Here is a 19,364-nt window from a genome sequence, read left to right as displayed (position 1 = left end):
GGGACCCTCCAGGCCATCCTTCAGAAGAGCTGCCATGACGAAGGCGGCCACAGCACATTTTCCCCTTCTGCACATAGGGACCATAAAAAACACTGCAGAAAAATGAGAGCTTATTAGTCCCTTTCCAACACACATAGTGAAAAATATTATTGTCAGAATATTCTAAATTTTAAGAAGCTTGAAAAGTCTTTGATCTTTGCATTCTTTCCAGCAGTCAGCAAGCCTAGAGGAAGATATTCACCACCAGTGACCAACTGGGATCTCTTCTCATGACAGTTTTGCAAGATGATCTTCTGGCTTGGCCTTCCTTCTGGTCACCAGGTTTCTGCGATCTCTGTGAGCACCTGCAGCAGCTCAGCAAATGTAGGGCGACCTTTTGGTTTCTGGAAAAGAGAAGTGCAGGGGTCAGCCAGCTTATGGAGCACTCACACGCCCGCTCTGGGACCTGCTGGCTGGGACCTGGAACTAGGCTGGTTGTCTACAAACACAAGAGAAAGCGCTCTTGACTGACACAAGGGACCTGAGTGGCAGTCAAGTGAAGCGTGAGTCTGAAATGCATGTGTGTGGAGCCCACTGCAAAATAATAGTTAAAGCTGTAAACACTAGACACATATAGCTATTTAAATTCATTAAAACTAAATAAATATTGGGCCACCCCCTCCACCGCCCGTGGCACAGTGGGTTAAAACACAACATTAAGAAGCTAAAGCCACTTCAGCATGAGTTTGATCCCCGACCCCAGAGGTGACCCACATGGTGCAGCAGACCTCTCCTGACCAGCCTGCTGCTCCCCTCAGCAGTGTACTTCCTCAGTTGGCCTATTCTGCTCCGTACTCTGTCTCTGGTGAACCTTCTCACCACCCCCTGCACCTCTGGCCTGTACCCCAGTTCTGTATGCATAAATAAATAAGTCTTTTAAAAATAATTAAATAAATGTTTAACTTCAGTTCTCAACCACACAAGCCACTTTTTAAGTCTTCAATGCCAGGTTTGGCAACCAAATTGGACATTACAGATAGGACACTTTCCATCATCACAGAAAGTTCTACAGTACTACCCTAGAGATCTACGGATGGCATGCTATGTGTGGGGCAAGAAAGAACTGGAGTGGAAGGTTCATCAGTAGTTCCAAGTTCCCAAGTTCAACCCCAGTTTTTTACTACACCTGATCCCCTATAGTAAGAAGGGTCTAGCCAGAAAGTAAAATTCAGGTTTGGGGAAGGAGCTTTGCACATCTGGAGACAGGCAGTGCTGTCTTGTGGCTCAGTGTAAAAAATCCCTGGCCTCAGACTGAAGGATTAGAACATTTCTCCTACATCATCATGAGTTGCTGGCTGACTTGGGCTCAGTGAGGAAGAAAGGAAGACAATGTTGGCTCCTTTAAAATCCACAGGAAATTGAATTACTCATAGTAGCCACATTATCGCAAAGGTCACTGGCAACAGGGTTAGTGGGATACTCCACCCTCAGTGGCATAGAAACAGAGGGCATCAAAAGAGGACAGAGTAGATGGACATGTGGGCACATGGATGAGTCCTCCTTGAGATTCCAAGAAGAAAGCGTGGAGTTCTTTGAGAGGCTGCAGATGGTAGAGCCAATGAAGCTTGCAGTTTGATACCAATATAATCACACTTGAATCTAGAGATGCCTAGAATTTAGGGCTTTTAGCTTATATTAAAATGTTATGGACAAAATCAACTTTTCAATCAAATAAATCAGCATAACCAAGATAATGATTTTAAGCAGTGTTCTAATTTCAATTTGAGACTGATATTATAAATGTGGTCCTCCAGGTAGCATTCTATTTCCTCTCTTCTCTCTTTTCTCCATGGACATAATAAACCTCATATTACATTGTAAGCACATATACATGTCTATTGTTTCATATGTTGTATATTCCTGAGCTACTTACATCTTATCATAAAGGTGCTCTTAAAACAATTGTTTATTACTAATAGGTCACTTCATGTTTTCTATCTTTCAAGATACCTTGCAGAGCATTTAAGCATATCTAAAGTATTTTCATCTATTGGGAAAATTTATAAAAGTAATCCTTCTTTGGAATGTGAACAACCATGTCACTCTTGAAATACTGAATTTTCTAGTGTTTGTAGATTGGGACTCAAGTGATTTCCTTTTCAGCTACAGAAAACCTCCCAACAAGCTGTGGGTTTTGGCAGTGCTAAAACTGTCAGCTGGGGAAAAAAGGGCAGTAGAAAGTGTCAAGGAGCTTGATGTAGAGGGGAGGGGAGTGTTAAGTCAGTGCCAGGAAAAGACAGAGGTAGACATAAAATCCTTTCTTTTGAAGCTTGGCACTTCAAGAAAAAGTGAGACAGGGATCCCAAGAAATCAGTCCAGAGTAAGTATTCCTGGCACACTTATTGCCATCATTCCCATTCGGGTTTAATCTCTCTATCAGGAGACTTGAGAGCACAAGAGAAATGAAACCCTTTACTTTTAACTATAGAAAAGCAAGACAAGTTAGAGTGAAGTCAGTAAAAACACCACCAGCCTTCTTTCAGTGAGTTTAACAAGTCTGATTCTACCAGCTTTTTCCAACCCCCAGTTCTTAAAGGGAGTAAAATGTCTTTTAGGAAAATTGAGAGTTTCTGTGAAAGCCAATCTCAGAAAGATAATGCTTAGAAAACATACTGAATTCCTCAGCAGAAAGCTATTGTTACAAACAAATGGGTTAATGACTTTATAGTGGGCGTTTCAGGTACAAGTAATACTTGTGATTCAGGGACTCTTACAGAGAAACAGACAACTTTCTTGTCATCACGGTGTACTGGGAGTATGCTTGTGATACTGGTCTGCGCTCTGATGCTCTGGCTGTCAGCTTTCACAGGAGAGGAAAGGACACTCACCTCATGCCAGCAGCTGTACATGATTTTGTAGATGGACATTGGTGCCAGGCGAGGGTGGTACAACCTGAAGCCTTTAGAAATGGCTTCCACAACTTGCGAATTTGACTTATTTTCAAAAGGCATTTTTCCTTCTGTAAAAATTTCCCACATCAAAACTCCTGCAAATTAAATGCATGAAAACAGAAAGTTGGAGAAGGAGGGTTACCTTGGAAGTAAAAGCAGCATTTCAAGCTACAAGGCATTATTTCCAGAATAAGAACAGTTCTACCCAGGAAGCAGACCTCTTCAACAGGTTGAAAATATGAAAAAGTTCCAAGTGGAAGTGGTCTTGATGGCCTCCCTATTGGAAGAAAACACTTGGCAGCATCTTTGTTTCTAAGTACCACTCATGTCCCTATACCGTGAAATAAATGATCCCTTCTATGCTATTCCATAGAAAAATGCAGAAGTGTGAGCCTGTGCTTTCTGCGAAGGCCAAGCATTTACTAGTCAGTAGACTCATGCATCCCCCTCTTCCCACTGGCAGATTAGACAGCTTGTAGAACACCATGGTGTCCTGCAGGGGTCTGTCCATAGGAAGGTATTCCATAATCACTTATCGGCTAAGTGATTGGTGAAACTCCTCCAACGTCTCCAATTGGTGACCATTTATGTACTGACTTTACAAATATGTATTAGGTGCTGAATAGAGGCCAGAGTTAGTACTGTCGAGCAGCAGAGCAGTCCATGTGCTTAAAAGCTCGCCATCCAATGTGGGGAAGAGTTCAGTAGCCAGTAAAACTTCAGGCATCCTCATTGTTCCACAATCACTGGTTGAGGTGCTTCTGTTGCTACCCATGGTCTCATGACTTAACTGCTCCCCATGGAGAGTTATGAGTAAAAAAAATAGTCTCAGCCTAATTATGGACAAGAAAATGTGCACCCTTCTGGGGCCCAGATGTCCCCTCAAACCCCCTGTGATCCAGGAGGTCTGGATAAGACTAGACAGATTCTGTCTATTTAGATTAATGTCACTTTTTGAAAATAAACTGAAAAAGCAAACCATTATCCAGGGGTGTATAGGATCTCTTTCCCAGTGATAAACATTACTTAATTGAAGTATCAATGATACAACCCAAGAAGGCTAATGTCTAAATTCCACAGAATTTGAAAGTAATGCAGGAGAAGAAGCACTGCCCCTTAGTACCTAGAGAGTGAAGTGTATGAAAACACAATGTTCAGAGATGCCAGAAGATCAGTTTCCTTGCCGGGTCCTGTGGTATGGGAAAAGTGACTGAGGTTGTTTCTAGATTCACAGACCCTTTGTTGTGTTTTTCCAACAAGTGTTTGATGGGAAAGGAAAAAATCCATGAAGCAACTTATTAAAGAAGGGCCACAACACCAGTTGCCTAAGTCAGTCTGGACATGTTTTCAACACTTAAAACAGGAGTCTGGTTATAAGCCTTTAAAAATGCTACATCATATGAAGAAATCCATGTTAAAGAAAATATTGGTCTATTTCATTAAATCAAGTCCCATGAAATGAACATCAAACTCACTCACCAAATGACCAGACATCAGATTTGCTGCTGAACTTGTTGAAATGGAAAACTTCAGGAGGGGACCACTTGACTGGGAACTTGGCTCCAGAAGAGCTGATGTATTCATCATCCAGAACATACCTAAGGTTGTTTTCCAAAGCATTATGTGTTAGTTCCAAATTCTGTGCATTTCAAGTCCCTTTCGCTTGGGGTAAAGTACTTTACGCCCAAGGTATACATAGATTTTTGGACATTCTCTTGTTAAAATGAGAAAGTATTCCTTATAGTATTTCCTTCCCAAACCAAGCTTCAAATGCTTTCATTTTATTATAGGGCCCAGAATAAGAGAGCAATTCTTCAGTCCCAAACATACCTCCCTGAATACTTAGTTATGAGAAGTAATTAATTCTGCAAAGAAGCATGTAAGTGCTCTACCAACCAAGGTTATAAGAAATAAATAATAAAAGATAAATACACAAAAAGCATTCTATACCAGAACAGTGTCTGTTTACATGTTCTAAATGGGTTCATGTTCTAAATTCAAGGTGATCAGCACCTTGAAAAAAGGCAGTCAGTAACATTTTCAGTTTGTCAGCGAGAGTTAAGATTCCCTTTTATGAATGAACAAAACAATATATTGTGTACCTTGTCATTCCAAAATCCGAAATTTTTACTATACTTGTAGAGCTGACCAAACAATTCCTTGCTGCCTATAGAAAGAAGAAAAGAATTCAAGTTTGAATAAAAGGTTTTAAAAAGGGTTTCGGGTCTCCTTTTTCTTAGTTTATTTGCCCCCCTTCACCACTCTCTATGTAGACAAATATGTTATTTTATAATAACTGTCAATGTTGGCTGTGATTCAGTATAGTTCCCCTCACATTAATTTCAATGATTTTCAAAAGTAAGAGAACATGAGAGAAATGTTAACACTTAATTTTGTATTTATGTTCTTTTTATTTTTAATGAAATATGCTTTATCACTTAATACCTTGATTTGTATACATATCTCATAAAATCCTTATTTATTCTCAAGAAGTATCATTGATAAATAGAATCTAACAGATGATAAACTATGAATCTCACCATAAAAAATAATGTGCATTTTTCCCCCAGAATAACGCATCCACAAAACCAGCTTCCTGCATCCTGTCTACCTGCCCACAAACAAGTATAAATGGTCATTTTCAATAGTAGCCAAGATAATTTAAAAACTAAAATATCTGCAATTCAAGTTTTCGCAGTAGCTCTCTACTGCGATGGAGAAAAGAAACTTTACTTGTCCAGTTTAATATTTTAGTAGATGTGGCCCTCCCTGGTGGCGCAATGGGTTAGGATGCAGCACCGCAAACTGGCCACTGCAGCTTCAGTGCGAGTTCGCTCCCCAGGCCTGGAGGTGACCCACATGGCGCGGCAGACCTCTCCTGACCCGCCTGCTCCCCTCAGCAGTGTACTTCCTCCATCTGCCTGTTCTTCTCCCCGCTCTGTCTCTAGTGAAGACTTTCACTGCCCCTGCACCTCTGTCTTGTACCCCAGTTCTGTATGCATAAATAAATAAATCTTTAAAAAAAATTCATCATGTAAGACACTATGTACTCTGAAGGTTATTTTAAGAAGAAGAGGAACTTTGTTTTCTCTCATTCACATGGGTAAATTATCCAGGACAAGCAAATTTCTTTAAGGAGATGTTTTCAATGATCTAATAACTAATTCCAGGCTGTGAATTTTATAACCCAAATATTTTTAGTTAATTTTAAAAATGTATTTTCAGGAGTGAATTGATGTATGAGGAGGAAACAAACTGTTAACTGCAATAAACTGTGAACTTCTTCCTGCTTTAACTGCTAATATAACAGAAAGTTTCCAAGAGCTACTCCCATTATTGCCTTCAATTAACTCAATACAGCATTTATCATTTATACATATGTAAAAATTTCATATAAGTAAAGTTATATTTCTTACCTTTCAGGCCCTCCAACCCACCCTGCCTCTCCGTGTATGTTTTTTTTTTTATCTTAATAAATAAAGTCCAATATAAATAATAAATAAAGGATAGTCATTACATATTTTTAGGGTCTATAATTGCAAGTAAAAGTTAAGAAATTGTATTTAAAATGTACATTTCATTTTAATGAAGCTGTTATCATTTACAATGATAATTCTATGTCCTAAATGACAGCACTGAACTTAATATAGGACTAGGTAAAGCAGAAGCAATCTATTTGATGCTAAGCAATTCATTCTCAGTTAATTTTGTCAAGAAAATTGTTGAATGGGTTATTTAGTATGTATAAGTCAATGACTTGATAGAATTTTTCTCCTTTCTGCTCATCTGTGCTGAAAAACTTGTACTCAATTAATCCAAACAAAAGCCTGAAACTTGAAATGGTGAGCCAGTAGGTGTCCGCTGGGAAGATGTTGATGAGGGCCGACAGTGATCTCAATACCAAACGACAAAGCCAGTCCTTGATAGAAAAAAAGACTCACTGCCAGATGATACATTTTAAGTGGCATGTAGGTGGATAAAACAGAACACAGAAAAAAAAGATCCAGGGAAAAAGCAAGTATGTCTGTGAGACATACTTGGAGAAACAAGAATGAACAGAATGGTGACCCAACTCAGTTTTGAGTTCTGATCTTTCTCAGTAAATATAAGTTAGCAGAGACTGGAGATGGGAGCTAGAGATGGAAAGGATGCCATGCAGAGGGAGGAAGGTGGGAGACAAAGACAAGACGGGCCCAATGTTTGGAGAAGCTCTGTGGGTGCTGTGGTGGTGGGTGGGGTGTGGTAATATATATCTGAACAGGTACGATGTACCTATCCTCCAAGTCACATGCAGTATTGTAAATGAATGTTACCTCAATAAAAAATATTTTTAAAAAAAGCCACTCAATTAGCTACTATGCACTAGATACTGGAATGTATCAAGGGGTTGCAAAACAAGGGTGTAAACAGTAGCCACAGTCTGCATTACCTAGTCTACATGCCAGGCACTGTTTCGGATGTACTTGAAACATTATATAATCTTCCCACCAATCCCGTAAGAGAGGGGGGCAGTAATCAATACCACTTTACCATTTAACTAGCTTGGTCACACAGTACGAAACAGGTGAGATTTCTCTTTGGTGTTAATTTTTGTCTCAGAAACATGAAGGAATAGTATGAATGTCATGAACTACCATGGAGTGAACAGAAAATGCTTTTCAAGTGAAGTAGCAAAGCTATTCATAACTAGGGCAAGATGAACTTCAGTTGTGTGTGTGCAGGACTGTTCTGAACAACACAGCACAGATGGATTTAGCATTTGTAGTCCTCCTCCATAATGTTAGTGATGCTTTTGGGGACAGTGACAAAGCCAAGCTACCTCCACGTGGGGACAGTTTTACTCAAGGGTAAGAGCCCCTGGGGCTTGTTCGTTACTTCTTCAATGCTTGTGATATACTAGGCTCTCAATACCTATTTAATTATTAGTTCAAAGGAATTGAAGTGGAAGGAAGGGAAGAAGAAGGAAGATAAAGGAGAAGAAAGAGAAGAAGAAAAGTAAATTAGTTGTAGTTAGATGATTACTGAGGGGGTTAACTAGCTAAAGGCATATTTTTAGTAAAATCTTACTGGACTACAACATCATTGGGCAATTAAAAATAAAGTTATAGTTCACAGCAAATTACATGAATGGTAACATATGTAAAAATTAATCCAAAGGCTACACTCTTCAAAGTATTGAAAGTCCTACGTTGTCATGTGTAATATATACTCAGAAAATGTACGCCATACTTACTAAATCTCTATGAATAAAGCAGCTTCTCTCCAGGTATTCCATTCCTTCACATACATCCTGGCACATGCTTAATAGCATCTCCTTCTTAAGCTTCCCTTTTCTCTCTCTGAGGTAGTCAAGCAGGCAGCCATTTTCCATATACTCTGTGACTATGTAAAGTGGCTTTCGCTGTATACATACTCCATAAAGCTGAACTAGCCGTGAATGAGATAATTTCCTTTGAAAACAGAGAAAAGACACATACACAGGTGAGCACAACAGCTTTTGTATTTTGAAGTTTTGTCCTCAACTGATATTTACCAGCTCAATTTAATTTTCACCCTCAAGATATGATCAAAATTAACCCAACCACAGAGAAAGTGGAGGCAGTTTCCTTTCCACTTTATGCACCAAGAATGTGGGGTCAAGAGTTCAAGCAGTACTTCCTAAATCATGGTAGAGACAGAACATGACAGGCTCTCTAGGCTATTTTTCTCCTTTCCATTTTGTAAGCTCCTTACTTCCTCATTAACACAACCCCTTGCCCAGATTTCTGGCCTTCTTCACTGCAGCTGCTCAGACAAAAAAGTTCCTGGACATTCAAGAAGGAAGAAGTGATTGATGCCTATTTTAAAAGAAAATACAATTCTAAAGAATAAAATCATTCAAATTAATTTTTTAGGTAACAGTGAAGACTGAAGAACATTTACCAACATGAAGCCTTGCTCTGAATTAATAAGCACACACGTGTCCTTGACAATTGCCTGTTAAACTATTAACAGATCTTTGAAATCATATAAACTTACTTTCTGTGGAATATAATATTCAGTCCCTCAAGACCTTTTATGCCTATAGTTTAAGTATGAAAATTATTTAAATCAATGTTTCTAATTTCAGAAGGTATATAGTAAGCTAATTCTGTTAGTCAATAGTACTTTGAAAGGTTAATTCTTTTCATTCATAAAATAAAATCAATGACACAATTAACCTTAAACCAATATCTGTGAGTGGTTAAGGGGTACATTATCATATAGCTACCAGGAGGAAACTCTTCAGTTAGTAAGAAAGACAGCTTCAGAGACTCTAAATACCTCTCTCTCTCTCTCTCTCTCTATATATATATATATGTATACACACACACACACACACACATATATGTTTCATTTGATTTGCCTTTCAAATTCATTAAGTGTGCATCAGTTAAGGGATGCAGCTTACACCACTGCAGAATAATGGCAGAAAAGCAATTCTTGACATAAGAAACCCATCAAGTTCATGCAGACATGAAAGCCTCTGAGAACCCAAAAATAACTGCATTTGCTCAGCAAGATCATTGGCAAATTCGCAGCAACATGAATGGACATGGAAGGGATTATGCTCAGTAAAATAAGCCAGAAATAAAAAGAAAAGTACTGGGTGGTTCCATTTATAGAAGGAACCCAGGGGACCTAAAGAAGGGATCAGGGGGAGAAAAGTAATTATAATAAAGTAAAAATCAAAACCAACAGACAAATATATTCAGAGACATTCTGCAGGGGCAGGGAGGAGGAAGCTGAATCAAATCAGGGGTGGGAAGAGCACAAGGAACTATGGTGATGGTACATGGGTTAATTGGTGGTGGGAATTTCTTGGGGACTATACCTGAGATGATAAAGCATAAAATATAAAAATGAAGAAAGTTGTAAATATATATATAATAATTTAAAAAAAAATTTAAAACATCATTGGCAAAAATCTATCTAAAAAAAAAAAAAATGAAAGAGTCCCTATCAGAAATAAGGCAAAAATAAATGTTAGCCCTCATGGGTGGTTCATTCTAACAAGACAAATATAAGGCAGGAAGATGTAGGAAGATGCAAATGGAAGAAGTACATACATTCTTGTTTGCTGTAACTTAGTACTGATTAATACACATTTCTCCTCATTTTAGAAAAAAAAATATGATTTCTTATAGAGCAAATATGTCAGGTATATTAAAATGTGTGGTTTAAATATTTTCAGACTGCAGGCTTCTTGTCTTCTGATTATCCTCTTTTCTAAGGTGATTACATCATGTTTCAGTTTTAAATGTCATTTCAGATGATCACCATGTAATTACTGATCACTTGGTCATATTTAGGTAGCTAAGTAAATGTTGAACAAATATTTTTAAAATGTTGGTTTCGATTATGTCACTTATTGGCTGTCTTGGACCAATTCAAGTCACAGATGTAAGCCACAGACAAGCCACAGCCACTCAGTGAAAATGCTGACCTGAGAAATCATAGGAGTTATATGCAGCATCCTGTAGTCTACAAAGAGCCACTAGCTCTCAGAATTCTTAAATTCTCTGAAAGCAAATGCTTTGTATTACTATTTAGACAATATCAACATTTTTGTTTCCAGGAAAAAGGTGGGGGGGTAGATAGTACATTCATGACGCACCTATTACTGAGCTGAAAAAGAACACAGTGTACTTGCATAGATTATCTCATTTAATTCACTCATGGATCCAGTGAGATGGAATTTGTTATCACCATCTTACAGGTGAGGAAATTGAGGTCTAGAAAGGCAAAACAACTCACCAGGTTCACAGAGAAGTCAAATGCTTTTCCCAGGGCATACAACTAGCAAACAAAGAGTTGTGGCATTAATTTAGGTGTGGCTGACTACAAAATCCGTGTTCCTTCCATGACACCAGGGTGATGCCCAATAGTTAAATAGTTATCTGATATTGTTTATACTTACGTCATCACTTTAGCCTCATCTATGAAGTCCTCTTCAGACATGGAGCCTTCACTGATGGCTTTGATAGCTACCTGGATGTGTGTTCGCCATTGACCCAAGTGGACCACTCCAAACTGACCACTTCCAATTTCCTTTGCAAAAGTCAATTCAGATGGATCTATCTCCCACTTTTCTGAAAAAGCAAAACATACAAGTTATAAGTAGGGGAAAACATGTTAAAATTTTAGAACTAGACAAGTTTTTGGAATTATCTAGGCCTGTAATGTTCTTACAGAGAAAGAAACAATTAATAAGTGATAAAGGGGACCTAATTATTTTTTAAGACTTTTTAAAAGATTTATTTATTTGTGCATACAGAAGTGGGATACAAGCCAGAGGAGCAGGGGCAGTGAGAGGCTTCACCAGAGACAGAGTGGGAAGCAGAACAGACAAATTGTCAAGGTACACGGCTGAGGGGAGCAGTGGAAGAGACAGGACAGGACTGCTGCATCACGTGGGCCACCTCCTTGGCCATGGATCAAACTCGCACTGAAGCTGCTGCGGCTAGCTTGCAGTGCTGCGTCCCAACCCGTTGCACCACCAGAGAGGGCCTATTTTGAAGACTTTTACTGTGTGGACTACCTTGGAAAACTATGAGTGTCGTGGTGGTGGGTGTGATGTGGTGACATACATCTGAAGAGGCGTGATCCTGAACCTCTGCGTCATATGCAATGTAGTAAACCTATGATACCTCAATTAAAAAAAATTAATTAAAAAATTCTTCCAAATGAAAAAAATAAATAATTTTACATTATGGATTAAACATAGAATTCAAGTTTATTTACTTGGAGAGGAATTGCAGATATGAAAACATACTTTCTTTTTTTAGAGAGAACCCAAATAAAACCTATTTCTGTGTCTTTCGATCTACAAAACTAGACCTGCAACTATTCACATCCGCTGCTTGTTTGTGCCTGGAAGTAAACTCATGACATGGGTAAGACTTGGCTTCTCTGCCCATTTCAGCTGCCTCTGGTTTTCCTGTGCTGTTTCTCTCCCTAAGAGGGTTTTTGCCTTGGTCCAATCAATTCATCTAAGCCACATGTACTTAAGTGTCTGAAGAAAAATATGCATTACTGTGTATTTCTCATTCTACAGAACAACAACAACAAAAAATCAAAAAAGAACCTTTTAAAATAACTCTTGAAAACTTAATGCTGCCGCCCATTAGGACCTTCTTTTATAAAGCAATACCACCATCTGGTGGAACTTTAGAATAATGCAGTTCAAAGAGTTACAAAGTTTAAATTGCCCTTATGAGGTACATCTCTTTAAGTATCTTGAAAGAGGAATTTAAATGTTGAGAGGAAAAAGAACTTCATATACATCTCAGAAGTGCTGAGAATTTAAAAAGCATATGAGGAACTTGGAGTAGATTCGTTACTGGGTATTTGCATACTTTACCGTAGCTAAATCCAGCTGTGGCTGGCAAACAATTGCCCATAAACCCAACTGGGTGGCGCAGACGGGTCATGAGACCTAGGAAGAACAAGAAATTAGCATTTTGAGAGCAGCTACTAATACAAAAGGAAACACCAAATATATTAGACTAATCACATTCTTTAATAAGCTGCTTGCTTAGTTTTCCCATTTCTTCATAAAATGTTCACTGAATAAAAATTGAGTACAGGGGCCCTCCCTGGTGGCTCAGCGGGTTAAAGCACTGCACTCAGAAGCTAAAGCCACTTCCGCATGAGTTCGATTCCCGCCTGCCCCGGAGGTGACCACATGGCGTGGCAGACCTCTCCTGACCCGCCCGCTGCTCCCCTCAGCAGTGTACTTCGTTGATCTGCCTGTTGTGCTCCCCACTCTGTCTCTGATGAAGCCTCTCACCGCCCCTGAGCCTCTGGCCTGTACCCCAGTTCTGTATGTACAAATGAATAAATCTTTAAAAAAAAATTTGAGTACAAGAAAATATAAAGATGAAATAAAGATTTAAGATTCTTCACAAAATCATTATCATCATTATGGTTTAGCAAACGTCCAACCCATCACACAGAAGTGTTTTGCTATTAGTTTTTTACAGTCAACATGTAGTGTTATGTCACAGCTATAAATAGATCTAAAGTTGATTTCCAAGATTTTACTATTACAAAATGTTTTGGTTTTGAATATATTCTTGTGTGTACTTCTCAAATTCTAGTCAGTTCCTTAGAATAAATTCCTTAAAATGTGATTTGTTAATCAAAGGAAATCTTGAAAGGTGGAACTAATTCATTTGCCAGCAATAATGCTTAAATGTGTTTATTTCAGCACCCTACCCTTGAGCTTATTTAAGATAAATGAATGAACAAACAAAACAAAACAGCATGGTACAGTCAATAAGACTTCCTTTGATTGGGTTAACATGTAATATTTTATGTTTGATTTCAATTTAACTCAACAAGAATTCATTATTTCTTTGACTAATATTTATCGAGGGTCTGGTGTGTTCTATGCACTGTCTAGATGTTAGGAGTCAGCAGTAGGTAAGGTAGCAATCATCCATACTCTCAAGAAGTTTACATTCCAGTGGGGAAAACAACATAAATAAGAGCACGCACATATTAAAAAAAAGCAGATGAGGAGAAGGGCAAAATTTAGTAGATAAAATATAAGGTTTTTTTAGAAGGATGGTAAAGGTGAAGAGTTTCATTTTATCATTGAAGTTAAGGACCTGTGGGGTTGCAAGTATCTCTGTCTACCAGGCAGAGTCATGCAAAGAGAAAGTCTGGATGAGAAGGAACAGGATTAAAGATGGTTTCCTGCAGAACACCCATTGAGAGGGCCCAGAAAGAATGTTTTGAATTAGAAAACACCAAGAGTGGGTAGTGTTATGACAGTTAAGGAGTAGGGATATTGACAGGATGACAATGCCAAAGGTAGCAGAGAGGACTTGAAAATATGGGGACCATGAAACACCCCACACAACGTAGGGTGAAACAGGGTAGTGGAAGCAGAAGACAAATCCTGCATGTTCAAAAAACAATAAAAATGAGCAAGTGGAGATTTGAATTTGGATATGGTGCTCCAGAAATGTGATTAAAAGAACAGTGTCTGAAGGAAGGAAAGACAATGACAGGCTTGTGGTTTTAATATGACAGTGTTAAAGACTATTTTCAGACTGAAGGAAGAAGGTCAGAAGAAATGGAAGCAATACAGGGAAAAAGAGGAATGGGTGATGGCTGCTCTCCATGGGACAGGAGTCCTGAAACAGGGCACGGGCTTGGCCTCACCACTCCTGTTCTCTGTTCAAATTGTCACCAAGCTCTCCAAGACTCCTTTTTCAATGATTACCTGCTGCCCTATCAGCAAACCATCTAGCTGTTTGCTTAATTAAGAAGATTTGTGTCAGCAGGCATGAGCTTCCTTCACAGAAGGCCAGGACTGAGGGGTCTTGCAGAGAATGGTGACAATCTGAACAGAAAACAGGAGATATTTACCTGTGATTCTAAAGACCTAGTAGGTTAGTGCTCTCATCTAGCTGAGCTGTAACATGTGATCCAAAGAGCACTTGTTAAAAAAGAACTTCCGGGCCCTCCCGGGTGGTGCAATGGGTTAAAGAGCTGCACTATGAAGCTGTTGCAGCCACTGCAGCACGAGTTAGATCCCTGGCCCTGGAGATGACCCACATGGTGTGGCAACCCTCGCCCGCTGCTTCCCATAGATGTGCATTTCAGTCCATCTGCCTGTTCTTCTCCCCACTCTGTCTCCTCTCAGCTCCTGCATCTCTGTCCTGTACCCCAGTTTATATGTATAAATAAACCTTAAAAAAAAAAAAGAAAGAAAGAAAAGAGGGTTTCTTCTTAAATAAATAAAAATTTCCTGAAAGCCCTAATACTTTCCTCTACCATCAGAGATTTTACTTGTCAAGTGTTTTTATTCAGTGAACTCTTTTTACTTGGTGAATTTATTTGTGGATTGTCATGACCTAAATTGACCAGTGGTCAATGTTTTGTCCCGACTTCTGTGACCGGCCGCAAGAAAGAAAGGCGGGAGGCAGAAAGGCTGAGCAAGCAGAGTTTATTGCTCCTGGGCAGCAGCTGAGACAGAGCCCCTAGAGTGGGGTCCGCAGCTACTGCCACCCCTATAGGGGGGAAGGGTCTCTTATATAGATTCTAAGCTCAGATTCCAAAGGAGTGATTCATCGCTGTGCCCCTTGATATCAGGTCAGTTCGTTATCACCCTCATCTAGTCCCATCCCAGATGCAAGGCCCAGTTAATTTATCACCCTTGGATGCAAGGCCCAGTTTATTACCGCCCTTATCTAATCCTGTCAGTAACTGTGTTATCTCCACACTTGGTCACTCCCAACAGTCAAAAGTCAACAGGGTAGCTGACAAACTCTTCTAAAACAGGACCCTCCAAAATACCCTCCAGTTACGTGATGTGCCTCTTTCTGGAGGAAACTCTTGGACCAGTGTTTCAATGGATCCAAAGGTTTCAAATGATTCTGTGATATCAAATCTCAGCCAAAAGAAACTGTTAACTACTGCTCTACCTTGAGTAAGTTAATCTCACAACTTGTTTCCTCACATACAAGATGGAGATATCAGCTGCAGGGCCTCATGCTCTGGACATTAGATAAATAAATAAACATGAAAATAACTAAGAACAGGGTCTGGCTCAAGGGAAGATTTCAATAAATGGCAATGCCTTTCCTCTTACCATCCTTCTTTTCTGTGTCGTTTTTCTTTACTGTTTATATCCTCTCTGTTAAACAGCAAGACACTTGTACAAGTTTTGAACCCATTTTTCTTTTTTTATTGTTTGACTCAGCTTTTTATTTTAAAAGTTATCTGCATGATATTTTATACATTGTAAGACTTGTGTACATTATAGGAAAATAGAAATCAACCCCACAGCAATCTATGAAATAGAAAATTATGTTTCCCTAACCCACAGTCTCACTCCCCAGAGGTAAACACTAACAGATTATAGTCTGTTACCAGACTAAAAATCATTACTTAAATTGTTTTTCTATGCATATGAATGTGCTTGCTTATTTTTCAAAAGTGGGACTATACATTGCTTTGTGCTTTTTTCTTCTAACTAAACAACTTATCACTGACATCTTTTCTCAGCAACACATCCTGATCTACCTCAGTATGTTTTTGAGACTCACCACGATAACCACTCTGTGTCTTCAGTTTTTTGTTGAAGGAAGGGGAAAGAAGAGTGTGAGGGGAAAAGCTTAGAATTATTTTGATTTGAAGGGGTTTCCATCTCTTGCCACAAACATGTGCACCCCGGCCCCACCCAAACACACCACTACTTCCTCTAATCACTCTCAGTGGCCGTCTAGAATATCCACAAGCACTCATTTCGTAAGAGGATTAAAAAGTCTCCTGACATGGAGAACCAATGTGATGGAGAAGTAGGTAACTTTCCAAAAGAGATTTTTTTCTCAACATAACTTTTCATGAGAAGATTTAAAAGTACTGCATGAAAAATCAAAACAATATGAAAAGTTACAACAGGTCCCATGAGCATCTTCTACCTTAGAATCTAAAGTGGTCTAACACAGTTGGATGAGGAATGAGAGTCAGAGATGTGATTGTAATTGTGGTGGAACTTTTTGGAAATCTGTATCTTTCCATCGTGGACAGGCTTGCACAAGTAGCAGTTATTGTTAATAACAGCTGGAAGGAGACTGAATATTCCACTGGTATATTTAGGTCAGATTATAACTACAGAAGACTGTATGTCTTGTGTCTCTTTTTCTGCTCTCCAAACAAGGAAGAACAGAAATCGAGAAATTTAAGGTTAATTTCCTACCACAATTAAGTAGATGGGAGCAAAGAGAAGGAAGCACCATTATTTGGGACACTTGAAATCCTATTACATTTAAACTATGTAAATTTCAAGAACAAATGCATAATGACTAAATGACCTTTTCTTCTCAATCACCATTATTTTCCTAACCTGACCAAAAAGTGAAAAATCAACTTTCCTTTTGCTCCCTAAGTAGGAAAACAAAGAAGTATCAGTGAGGAAGATAACTGATCCCAAAGACAGGTTGTATTTCAAGCCTTTAAACCATTGTACAGTGATATTTGCTCCTTTTGAGTGTCTAATTCTATTGCTTATCAACAGCTGGGCTCTTAACCCCCATCTTTAAGTTCATCACTTACCAGCTGCATTGTGCTGGTGGTACCAGATCAGCTCAGGGATGGATGGGAAGAAGTGTTTTTCAGCAACATACCACTGCCCAGACTCATTCTTTTTAATCTGGTAATGTTTGATGGTTGCTTCCTCAGTACTATAAACAATCAAAGATGAATTAGTAAATAAGCAAAAGATCATTTTAGAACTAAGTCAACTGATGAAGGACCATGACTTCACCTCTAAAATTCTTATTCTAGCCACATCACACACTGAAAAGCAACTGCATTAGACAGGGCCCTCCCTCTTCCAGGAAAATTCCTCTGCTACATTACTATGGTCTCAGATTCAAATATAATTTTAGGTGAAGTTTTCTAGTTAACAAAGCTGGTGTCCAAAAAAGTAAAACTGATAATGGACACAAGTGTTTATTGAATGTCGAGTATTGGTTAAATGAATGACCACATGAACTGTGAGAAGGATGTGAGGTAGGGTGAGGCAAAGACCGGGGAAAAGCCAATATGTAGCAAATTGGCAAACTTGCTATATTGGCAGCTGGAACTTAGGAAACTACTAGAGACTTTGGAACACATTTCAGAAGTGTCCCCACAAAGTGCAAAGAAGCTAAGGTGCTTATCTACCAACGTATCCCTTTCCTCGTTAATAGAAGAAATAGTACTTAAAACCCTGCATTCCACTGAATATAGCTACTCAACAATAATTTCACACTTCTTAGCATTACCAGTCAACCAAATATAGGATTAGTTATATGAAGCATGAATTCCCTCAGCCAAAAAACATCCTCAAACAAAAGGTGAAGCTTCCTGAATGCGGGAGAACTCTCTACAGGTCAACCCTAGGGTCAACAAGGGTTGAGGACAGTGTCCACAGTCTGCTATAATAAATCTATCTTTCTCTCTTGCTGCTTAAGAAAAGGAAACAATCATTAAGAAGCTTACCCAATGTGAAACAAACATAGAACTTACTAAAAATACAACTTGAACCTGTTATTTGTACCAATTTTCAGGTCAACCATCTTCTGCCTTTGGTAGCTTGCTAACAATCTCTGCATGATGATTGCCATAAAAAAGAACTGTTCCACATATTGTTATTTCTAAAGTCAACAAACTTCACAATTGCTTACCTCCTTGCTTTTATAAACACAGAAATTGTGTAGGATCCCAAATGCCTTGAATCTCTGACAATAAATGCGCCTTCTTTAGACTGCAAAACAATTCATTCATTATTTAAGTGTATACCTTATTAGGAAAAAAAAAAAAAGACAGGCCTACATTTCAATAGTGAAAACCAACACTGTGACTTTCCTATAAAATAAGGCAAATTATAAATAAATAAAATATAAATGGGGCAAGAATTTATAATGTATGAGTATTTAAAAACATTGCCCTTAAAAGAGAAAGAGAAGAAAAAGTCAAAGCAAACAGACATTTTCAGTTTCTTCAAAAGAAAAATAAAAACTTTGCCCTTGACTTTTCTAAGAAGAAATCTATAATTTGATAACCTGGTACCCCACCATTTAGTTATTTTTGTTATATTAATGAAGATAATAGCTTCATTTTGTTATATATAATGAAGATAATAGCACAAAGAACTCTGAGATAGATAGGTTTGTGCTTTGGCAGAAAAGAAACACATGGCAGGTGGTGGGGGTGAGATGCAGGGGAAACTGTCATAGGAAGGGAAGGGAAACGTAAATGGACCAAAGTTCATGATAGAGGTGGAGAGAGAATAAGCTTGAGAAAGTCGGAGGAGTGAGAACCACTGTAGATGCTTGGTGGGTAATAGAGAGACAGAAAGAGCCGTGATAGGAGGAAGAGTGTTAAAATTAGTTTAATATCACATATGAATTGGACTCCCATTGATGTTATTTTGATGTTATATTGATGTTATTTGGAAAACTACCACAATGCTGCTAACAGTTTTCAAATAATCTTGACTGCTGGCTGTTTTGTGTGGTTAGTTTGATATAGTAACTATATAAACTTTCTGCTGAAAGTGCTTATACTTTTAAAAAGGGATATTTCAGAATCTTGCCAAACCCTTATGAAGTGCTAATAGCTATTTAAGAACTGACAATCCAAAGGCATCCTCTGACCCCAAGGTGCAAGGAATGCACTCTACAGACCTCTCCTTTCAGATACAAGAGACAAGCCTATTTTCTGATTAAATTTTTGAACCAACACATTCTCCAGACACTTAAAATTGATAATATCTAGGTTTGATTGAATTCCTACTATGTGTAAAGGATTGCACTGCAGAACACACAAGCTAAAGAGGCCAAGTGGTAGGTGAGCTATGTATGTATGTATGTCCTGTGCATGCATACACGTGTATAGATTATGCAGGTAGTA

At 38.6% G+C, this 19,364-nt stretch overlaps 1 protein-coding gene across 1 annotated transcript in view; it reads right to left on the bottom strand.

Annotated features, from left to right (window-relative positions):
- Window positions 1-314: 314 nt before the first annotated feature.
- Window positions 315-19,364, bottom strand: part of TXK (TXK tyrosine kinase) — a 29,903-nt gene continuing 10,853 nt past the window's right edge. Inside the window, exons 6-14 of the mRNA XM_004681307.1 lie at window positions 18,137-18,216; window positions 17,022-17,149; window positions 12,313-12,387; window positions 10,870-11,041; window positions 8,164-8,380; window positions 5,033-5,097; window positions 4,410-4,528; window positions 2,868-3,025; window positions 315-383 (exon numbers count right to left, since the gene is read on the bottom strand). Coding sequence (XP_004681364.1) covers window positions 315-383; window positions 2,868-3,025; window positions 4,410-4,528; window positions 5,033-5,097; window positions 8,164-8,380; window positions 10,870-11,041; window positions 12,313-12,387; window positions 17,022-17,149; window positions 18,137-18,216 — 1,083 coding nt within the window. The remainder of the gene's footprint in view (window positions 384-2,867; window positions 3,026-4,409; window positions 4,529-5,032; window positions 5,098-8,163; window positions 8,381-10,869; window positions 11,042-12,312; window positions 12,388-17,021; window positions 17,150-18,136; window positions 18,217-19,364) is intronic.

This window comes from Condylura cristata, unplaced genomic scaffold (assembly GCF_000260355.1).
Source record: "Condylura cristata isolate star-nosed mole 26May11 unplaced genomic scaffold, ConCri1.0 scaffold00012, whole genome shotgun sequence".
Classification (NCBI taxonomy): domain Eukaryota; kingdom Metazoa; phylum Chordata; class Mammalia; order Eulipotyphla; family Talpidae; genus Condylura; species Condylura cristata.
The sequence above is the reverse complement of the archived record's forward strand: the minus strand, read 5'-3'. Positions and strand labels throughout refer to the sequence as shown.